Source organism: Dipodomys ordii, unplaced genomic scaffold, assembly GCF_000151885.1.
Source record: "Dipodomys ordii isolate 6190 unplaced genomic scaffold, Dord_2.0 Scaffold12, whole genome shotgun sequence".
In the NCBI taxonomy this organism is placed as follows: Eukaryota; Metazoa; Chordata; class Mammalia; order Rodentia; family Heteromyidae; genus Dipodomys; species Dipodomys ordii.
In genome coordinates, this window is record NW_012267228.1 from 6,895,284 (window position 1) to 6,904,092 (window position 8,809).

The 8,809-nt window shown below is 44.8% G+C and overlaps 1 protein-coding gene across 2 annotated transcripts; it reads right to left on the bottom strand.

Annotated features, from left to right (window-relative positions):
- Window positions 1-2,941: 2,941 nt before the first annotated feature.
- Window positions 2,942-8,427, bottom strand: LOC105981304 (histone-lysine N-methyltransferase SETMAR). Of its 2 annotated transcripts, XM_013010415.1 has the most exons (3): window positions 8,277-8,356; window positions 6,983-7,022; window positions 2,942-3,783 (listed from the first exon to the last, which is right to left on the bottom strand). In XM_013010415.1, the coding sequence occupies exons 2-3, from the start codon at window positions 6,995-6,997 to the stop codon at window positions 2,995-2,997; spliced, it is 804 nt and encodes a 267-aa protein (XP_012865869.1). In that variant the 5' UTR covers window positions 6,998-7,022; window positions 8,277-8,356; the 3' UTR covers window positions 2,942-2,994. The 2 variants fall into 2 exon arrangements, with proteins under 2 accessions (XP_012865869.1, XP_012865868.1); XM_013010414.1 differs by lacking the exon at window positions 6,983-7,022 and having other exon boundaries at window positions 8,277-8,427.
- Window positions 8,428-8,809: the final 382 nt, after the last annotated feature.

Sequence of the window (8,809 nt, forward strand, 5' to 3'; positions counted from 1 at the left end):
ATTTGGATGGGTAATAAAGTAATGACCTATCTGATTCCTAAATTATTTTGTATTTTTCCCATAAAATGTGTTTTTCTTGTCTGTCAGTAATATTGTAAACAGAGCCATAAATGAGAATTTCGTACAGTTGTTCTGTTAGCAAGGAAACCAAATGAGGTCATCCTTTTTGACTTTTTTTTTTGTCAGTCATGGGGCTTGAACTCAGGGTGTGGCACTGTCCCTGAGCTTTTTTGCTCAAAGCCAGTGCTCTACCACTTGAGCCACAGGTGACCCCATTTCCTTATTCAAAGTTTTGATAGTTTTAAAAATCAATTTCAATTAGAGAAAGCTTCAGTGTGCCAAGACTGAGTTGAAAACAAACCATAAAATTTATATACTATGCTCAGCTATGGTAATGAAGTCACATATACTAAGTTATTATTACTGAAGACTGGAGGTTGTTTCCATCATATGAACAACTGGATTGTCACCTTAGCCATCTTTAAAATCCATACAAATACTGAAAAAGAATCAGTATCATACAATTAATCATCCACATAAATTGTTTCATATGCCAAAATGTCTCTCACTCTTTATGTGCCACTGCAATGAAGACGGTACTACTTTGAATGTGTCTGGGACCACAAGTTGGAACAAGAAACAGGAAAATTGACACCCTATACTCTGAAGAAAATAGATACTATTATTCCAGTTACATGAATGATCTGGTAAGATAATGAACTTGTCTCTTTCCTTATCAAACCAAGCATTTCTGTTGTCCAGTTCTCCCTGCAGGCCATCTCTGGTGTGGTGACTGTGCAACACACAGACATCACACAACAGTTGGTAGTCTTTTTTTTTTGTAGGGAAGCATGAAGCCTATTCCTGGGGTCTAAACAGTGTTATTCCTGAAACATGCTCACAGTTACAGGTTACTACCACCTCCCCAGGGAGTCCCTCCTATGTGTGTTATCTTCCTCCTCCTCTTCTTTTATGGAGTTAGAATTCACTTAATGTTGCCACTAACTCTACACTGTCATTTCCTGCAGTATCTCAGATCTGTACTGTGTCTGTGAGCACTGAGCAGTCTCTCTGAGTACCACTTCTCATCACCAGCCTCTCACAGCCACTCATCCACTTTGTATCTGTGGAATTGCCAACTCTGGGTATTTCACATGAACAGAATCCATTTGGGGCTGGGAATGTAGCTCAGTGGTGTAAGTGTTTGTCTATAATAGAAGGCTCTGGGATTAGATCCCCAATACCGCCCCTCCCCCCAAAAAATAACATTGTGAAATTTTGTGTTTGGTATCTTTTTCAAGGATCATCTATGTCATGTTTAGTATTTTATTTATTTTTGTGATTGAATATGTCACCATATTATTTAATATGAATATCATAGTTTTTTCATTCATGGGTTACTAGCCATTTGGGTTTTGTTCATTTTTTGTTAGTATTATGAATAATATTGGAATGTTATGGGTGTTAGTGAACAAATATTTTTGTGACCACACTTGGAGTTTTGTTGGTTTATACCTAGTTACATTCAGTGATTATATTCATAATTCAAGAAACCGATTCACAGAGTAGTTGCACAACTTTGCCATTTTTCCAGCAATACATGAGGGGTCAACTTTCTCCACAACTTTGTCAGCATCTGTCATTGTCTTGTATGTGTCCTGTGTATGTGCATGGGTGTGTGCTGGTACTGGGCGCTGTCTCCGAGGACCCCCGCCCCCTGCCATAGCTCCATCTCTGGCTTTTTGGTGGTTAATTGGAGATAAAGAACCTCATGGACTTTCTTGCTCAAACTGGCTTTGAACTGTGATCCTCAGGTCTCAGCCTCCTGGGTTGTCCGGATTATAGGTGTGAGCTAACTATACCTGGCCTTATTATGAAAACCTTTTGATTACAACTATCTGAAGGTCTGTGAAGTGGTATGTGGTGTGTATTTTTTCCTTTATACATCTCTAATAACTAATGATGTTAAACATGGCTTATCTACTTTCGTGTGTCTTCTTTGGAGGAACAGGTCAAGACTTTGGCGTATTTTCTTTTATAATTGATATTTATGGAATAGTTCCAAAATGGAGAAGACAGTGTAGAATTTCTACATACCTGTACCAACGTCCCCGTTTATTAACACCATTCACTACATGTTTATATTACATTTCATCTCATGATGGCACATTTGCTACAATTAGTGAATACACAATTTTGATACATCATTAGCAAATAAGGTCTTTAAATTGATGGCTTGGTTTTATATCTCCCCCCCACTTTTCTGGCTTTTAGTTTTTCATTATTGGTGGTTTAATGTTTTAGCAGGTGATAATTAGGCCTTTTCCTTAATTCGTGTTTACAAGTAATTAAGATACAGTAGGCAGGCAGGCAGGCAGACAGGCAGGCAGGAAAGCAAGATAAGCTTTATTACTGGTGGAGCGGGGTGGAAGGCAGGCTTTGGAGTGGCAGCCCCATGGGTTTTCTCTGGTCATGATTTGGTTCCAGGCAAGAGCATAGTAGTGGTCTGCCTAACCAAGGGGGACGGCCCCACCTGGAAGCCCACCCACATTTCCCACAGTGTCTCCACAGCAACCCGCACACTACTCCTCTTCCATCTGGTGCTTGGCTAGGCCCAGCCCATGGAGGCTAGGATGGCAGACCCATTGTGCATCCATGCCAGCTTACAGGAAGAAACACAAGAGTCCGGAAGGACGTGCCAATTTTTGTTTATCCCATTAGTTAGGATGTGATCACCTTGCCACACCATACCTTAAATGGGTGGTCATGTCCCTAGGTAAAAATGAGAATTGTGTTACAGAGATATTGGTGGACAATTTGTAGTCTCTGTTACCTTCTAGAATGAAACCTAGGCGACCAGGCAGCGCCGAGCTGGCCCCCTTACAGGGAGACTGAGAGTAAGGTGCCTGCAGAAAGGGGCACAGAAGTGGGCGAGCCTGCCTGCTGAGAGGCGGGGCCGGGGCAGAGGTGATGATAGGTGGTGGAATTTCATTCTTAACTGATGTCTGCCTCTTCCAAGGGACCATACAGAGAACTGTCATAAGGCAGAAAAGCGGTGCACGCTCTGGCACCACAGTAACAAGGTTTTCGTCGTTTCCCATGGTCTAGCCCTTCCGGGTCCTCAGTGTCTGCCAGGTTAAGAAATCTTCCTGAGTAGTCATAGGAGAGCTCTTCTCCTGGCACAATGTCTCTGGCTGCAAAAAGTGCCAACCTGGGCACCATTGAGTCCACTCGGATGGGGACCATCAGCAGGTTTGGCTCACAGGCATGATTGAGGAATCTCCCGAGGTTGCCTATGTGGGTAGGGTCAACAAACGTTTCCATTACCTGCCCCTTGCAGACGTGCTCCCTGACGGCGATAATGTAATTTGAGTCGTGGATTGTCTGGGAGTGAATTCTCCTCTGCGCTTCAGAAAGGCCTAGAACCTCCCCAGCGTACTCACAGACGAATCTTCCCTTTGGGATCAGTTCCAAGGTCCGAAGTCCCCAGCCTTTCCTGTCCGTCAGGAACACCTGCAGGTGGGCCTGTAGCCCTCTCTGGACTACTCTGTTTGGGCAGTGGGGGCTGCACCGGCACAGGGCGTTGCACTCGAAAACAGGCCGGGCATACTTTGCTTCCAGTCCTATGTCTCTGAGGCACAAACTGTCATCATAGTTCTTGTCATGGAGGAGGCAGGAGCAGGTGCCGGGGACGCAGGGAGTCTGGACGCAGACACACCCAGGAAAGGTTATTTGACTGGGGTCCATGTCTGCTCCAGGCCCAGTAACATGGTCGGGACTGTACTGTAAGAAACAAATACTCATTAGCATGCCATGTCATAGAGCTCGTGTGTGTGTGTGTGTGTGTGTGTGTGTGTGTGTGTATGTATGTACTGTACATGAAGCTTTTGGCTTGGATACTAGATAATTCTAACATACATAAAAACAGACAGGACAAAACTCTTTACAACGTAGTACACTAAAATAGTACCTGAAAAGATCACTCTCCAATTGAAAAGATACTAATTTTTATATTTAAACTTCTGTGGTTTCATTTTAAGCAAAAGGCTAAATAATAGTACCCACTTCCCAATTTTATATACCAGAAACAGCTTTGGAGTTCATTTTGTTTCCTTCAAATTTGGACATCAGGGAAATGTTTGTTGAATTATTATTTGCATGCAATTCAACATCTGATTTCTGTCATCGTGATCTTTAAATGAAAAGGCGATAATCTAAAACATCTCTTAGTTTTTTTCAATGTGCCTCTATTTTCAGAACATTACATTTATTAAATGATACGGAAAAAGAAGAAAACCTTAAGTCTAAAATCTCTGTGTGAAACCTGATGTCTGGTAATTCTTTGCTGGCATCATGAAGTAGATTTTCAGCCTCTGAAGATTAGGGTGTCTCTCATGAGCCTAGCATATTTGTAATATATAGATTTCCTCCTCTCCTCTCTTCTCCTCTCCTGACCCGTCCCCTCCTCTCCTCTCCTCTCTCCTCTCCCTTCTCCTCTCCTCTCCCCTTTTCTCCCCTCTCCTCCTCTCCCTTCCCCTCCCCTTCTTTTCCCTCCTCTCCTCTTTTCTCCTCCTCCCTTCCTTATGGACAAGTTCTTGACCTTGAACTTGTGTTGCTCCTACTTTAGTGTCCAGAGAGCTGGTGTCACATGTGTGCACCACCATGTCTGGTGGTGTAGAATAATCATTGCTTACATTTATTCATTGCTCATTTATTCCACCCTTGTTCCAAGAAGGACTTAATGAGATTTGCAAAGAGGCAAGATAAATAAACAACAGGTAAGAACATGTGAGCTATGCTCTGGTTTGGATAAACGCTTCCCACAACACAGTTGGGAGGTGGTGGAACTTTGAAAAGGTAGGACCTAGTGGGAGGAAGACCAGTCATGGGACTCAAGAGGCTCTGGGAGCCTCAGCCTTGTCCCTTCTCAGCACCCATGCGGTTAGCAGCCTCCTGGCTCACATCCCTCCACTGTGGTGCTCTGCCTCAGCTCAGGCGCCACAGCAGTGAGGCCAACCAGCCTCAGATTGGAACCTCCAAAACTATAAGCCCAAATAAACCTTCCAAGTTGCTTACCTCAGGTATTTTGCTGCAGTAACATAAAGGCGAGTAACCCCAAGTGAACGGGAAATGAGAGCAGACCTGTCTGTGTAGTGAGTTTGGATAGACAATGCGTGCAAGGGGCGTACAGTGGATATTTGGCTTCATCTGAGGGCAGCCATTGCAAGGAGGGCTGTGTGGTCAGAGGGGAGCCTTGCATTGTCTGTAAGCAACAAGCTCACTGCGCAGAGGCAGCAGTGGCTTGTTCTAGTAGTGAGGCCAGAGAGAAATTTCACTAAGGTGTCCTCAGCCGTTCTTTCCAGGAAGCAGTTTCTGGGAGCTGATTTTCATTCTGCCCCTGAATAAAGACTTCTGGCGTGCTGTCCCAAACAGTTCTACAGGACACCAGGTGAACAGAGTGGATGGAGTAGCTAGGCCCCAAATGTCCTTCAGTCAGTCCTCCATCAGTGTCTCTCAGTGCAGCTGAGCCTTTGGAGGGGCTGTGCAGTTCAGTGCTGTACCTTGTATTTTAAGAAGCACAGAGCTGGGGGAGGAGTGAGGAGAGAGGAGGGTGATGAGTGGGAGAAGCAGTGAGAGCAGACTAACTGCTGCTGGGAAAGTGATTTGGGGGTGGAGAGCAAAAGTGCTCCTGTTTTGTGTTGTTTCTGCCAGCTGCTGCTCAGCAGGGTGTGGCCCAGGGAGAAGGGAAGGCCTAGGCAAACATGCATCTGTCCATCCAGTGCAGTGCTGCCCCACACAGGGGCTGCTTCCAGCTCTTAAAGGACTCCACGTTGAGGTGTGAATGGTTGCTCAAACACTTGGATGATTTTGTCAAATGAGGATTTTTATTCACCATTATGAAACTTTTCATAAAGGCCCCTTTTAAATTGATTTCTTCTTCAGGTTATAAGTGCACTATATAAACCACTAAACTGTTTACAGTGATTCTTTTCAAACAGATAACTCCCTTTACGAGCAAGTCTGACTTCAAGTAGTTTTCTAACTAGGAAAGCATGTTATTCCTTGTTGAAAAATAGTGTTATTTGCTGACTTTTACTTATAAGGTTTTGAGATTCTTAAGTTAAAAAAATAAAAGATGTTTTAGAAAAGCATCTTATTTTAAAAGGTTCTACAATGAAATTTTATTTTATTTTTTTGTTGGTCCTGGGGCTTGAAGTCAGGGCCAGGGTGCTGTCCCTAAACTTCTTTTTGCCCAAGGCTAAAGCTCTATCACTTGAGCCACAGCTCCACTTATGACTTTTTTGGAAGTTTATTGGAGATAACAATCTCACAGACTTTCCTGCTGGGCTGGTTTTGAATCATAATCCTCAGATCTCAGCCTCCTGAAGAGCTAGGATTACAGGCCTGAGCCACTGGTGCCTGGCCAGAGGTAGAATTCTTACCCTACAGAACAGGCTCAGCAAGTACTGTTTGATTGTTTGGTTTTAGGTCTTGAGAACACTGGACTGGAAGTTTTTGAGTTTTCTGAGTCGCATTATATATCAAAGTCCTAGAGACTGAAGTGTGATACCATATAATATTGTGGGATTCAAACTGGACCTCAGTTCTGAATCGTTTTATACAAGGAAGTGTGTTCTTTCCTTTTTTGGTTGTGCTGAAATCCCAGCTACAAGAATCTCTGTACTTGGCCTCTAGCCTCCTAAGTTTGTTTTTGCTCTAAGCAGTTATTAGGAGACTGTGAGCCAGCTAATTCTTGTCAAGGCCCAGTGAAGATCTTAAAAATGTTTGAAGCTGGTTTCAGAGACCTGACAAATGATTAAATCTGACTCCTAGCTCCAGAGATCAATTAGTTTATTTTCTACTTGGCTTTCAACACTGATGACATTATGATATACTTGCTTCCAATCTGAACATCTGAATATTATTATTTTGCCTTTTCACACAGTAAGGGAAAGCAGATCAGACACAAAGTTATTTTTACCTTGACTTTTTTCATGCCTTAATTCTTGGGGTGCATGCACCTGTAAAATCATGGTTTAGAGCAAACATGCAAGCAATTTTGAGCTTTTAGAGGGGTAGTTTTGTGTTCCCTCAATATATGGAAGAGAATTATTTGAAGATGGGCTCAGTGGTACAGCAGTTGCCTAGGTATGTAAAGCCCTGAGTTAGATCCCCAGTATCAGGGACAAGAAACAGTTTGAAGGCAATATGAGGATTTTTGTTTGTTTGATTTTTTTTTTTTTGACAGTCCTGTGGCTTGAACTCTGGACCTGGCTGCTGTCCCCAACTTTTTGGGCTCAAGGCTAGTGTTCTACCTCTTGAGCCACAGCTCCATTTCCAGTTTTTTGTGGTTAACTGGAGATAAGAGTCTTAACTGGAGGTAAGAGACTTATCTCCAAGAGCCTGCCATATTATAAGCACTCAATTAGTTTTTGAATTAAAAAAAAATCACTGGGTATGGTGGTTCACGTCTGTAATCCTAACAACTTGGGAGGCTGCGATCCAAAGTGTTAGAGTTCCAAGTTAGCTTAGGTACAAAGTTCCTAAGACTCCATCTCAACCAACTAAAACAAAAACAGCCTGAATGCAGCACATCTGTATCCCAGCTATTTGGAATGTGTAAATAGGAGGATCGTTGTCTGGCTGGTGGGAGCTGGCAAGACACTATTCATAGAAATAGTGAAAGATAAAAGGGCAGGGAATGTGGTTCAAGAGGGGAGAGTGAAAGTAGCCAACACAAGGTCAAGCTCAAACCCCAGTAGCACACACACACACACACACACACACACACACACACACACACACACACACACACCCTCAGTATACTACAAACCCCAGTAACACACACACACACACCCTCAGTATATTACAAACCCCAGTAACACACACACACACACACACCCTCAGTATACTACAAAGACCAGTAACACACACACACACCCTCAGTATATTACAAACCCCAGTAACACACACACATACACACACACACACACACCCTCAGTATACTACAAAGACCAGTAACACACACACACACACCCTCAGTATACTACAAAGACCAGTAACACACACACACACACACACACACACACACACACACACACACTCCTCAGTATACTACAACCTTTCCATTAAAAAAATCCCCTCCCCCTCCCCCTCCCCCTCCCAGCGGCCGCTTAGCCCCGCCCCTGCCCGGAAGGTCTCTTAGCCAGGCCCACCTGGAAGGCCGCCTAGCTCCGCCCCACCCCACCCGGAAGGACTCATAGCCCCGCCCCTACCTGGAAGGGCGGCGGCCTCGCCCCCGGGGGCCACACACTCACGGGCAAGTTCTCCAGGCCGCAGGCTACATCCAGTGGCTCTGTCGCGGCCTCAGGCTCCCCTCCAAACGTGGCCATCGCCTCAAACGCCACCGTTTCTCCACAGCTCCCGCGGACATTTACCCGCCAATCTTCCTCTGAACTCCCGTCGTTGGCCTCGCGGAGGACGCCGGGCATTGTGGGTCTCGCGGCCCCAATGCCTTGTGGGAGTTGTAGTTTGCTCTCACCTTCCCCTAGGACCTGTGAGGTGCGTCTTCCTCGCTCAGGTGTCTTCGGATTGTTTTCTGGGTCTGGCTCCGGGTTTTAATTTCAAAACCACGAAGGGTACTGCAAGACTTAGGGAAAACCAAATGGAAGGTTTGCTGTATCTCCCCGGCGCAGGGAAGGGACCGAGGTGAGGTCCTCGCAGGCTTTGAAGGCCTTTGCCGCTTCCCGGAGTGGAGAGGGCTGGCCGAGGGGAGATGCACCGAAGTTTCCACAAGTGTGGCCCCTGT

Bases quoted from the DNA above. Each gene is read 5' to 3' on its own strand.
- LOC105981304 (XM_013010414.1), bottom strand. From the start codon at position 8,393: ATGGCCACGTTTGGAGGGGAGCCTGAGGCCGCGACAGAGCCACTGGAT. The intron at 3,784-8,276 runs GTAGGGGCGGGG...TGTTTCTTACAG, and splicing joins CGAGGCCGCCGCCCTTCCAG to TACAGTCCCGACCATGTTAC.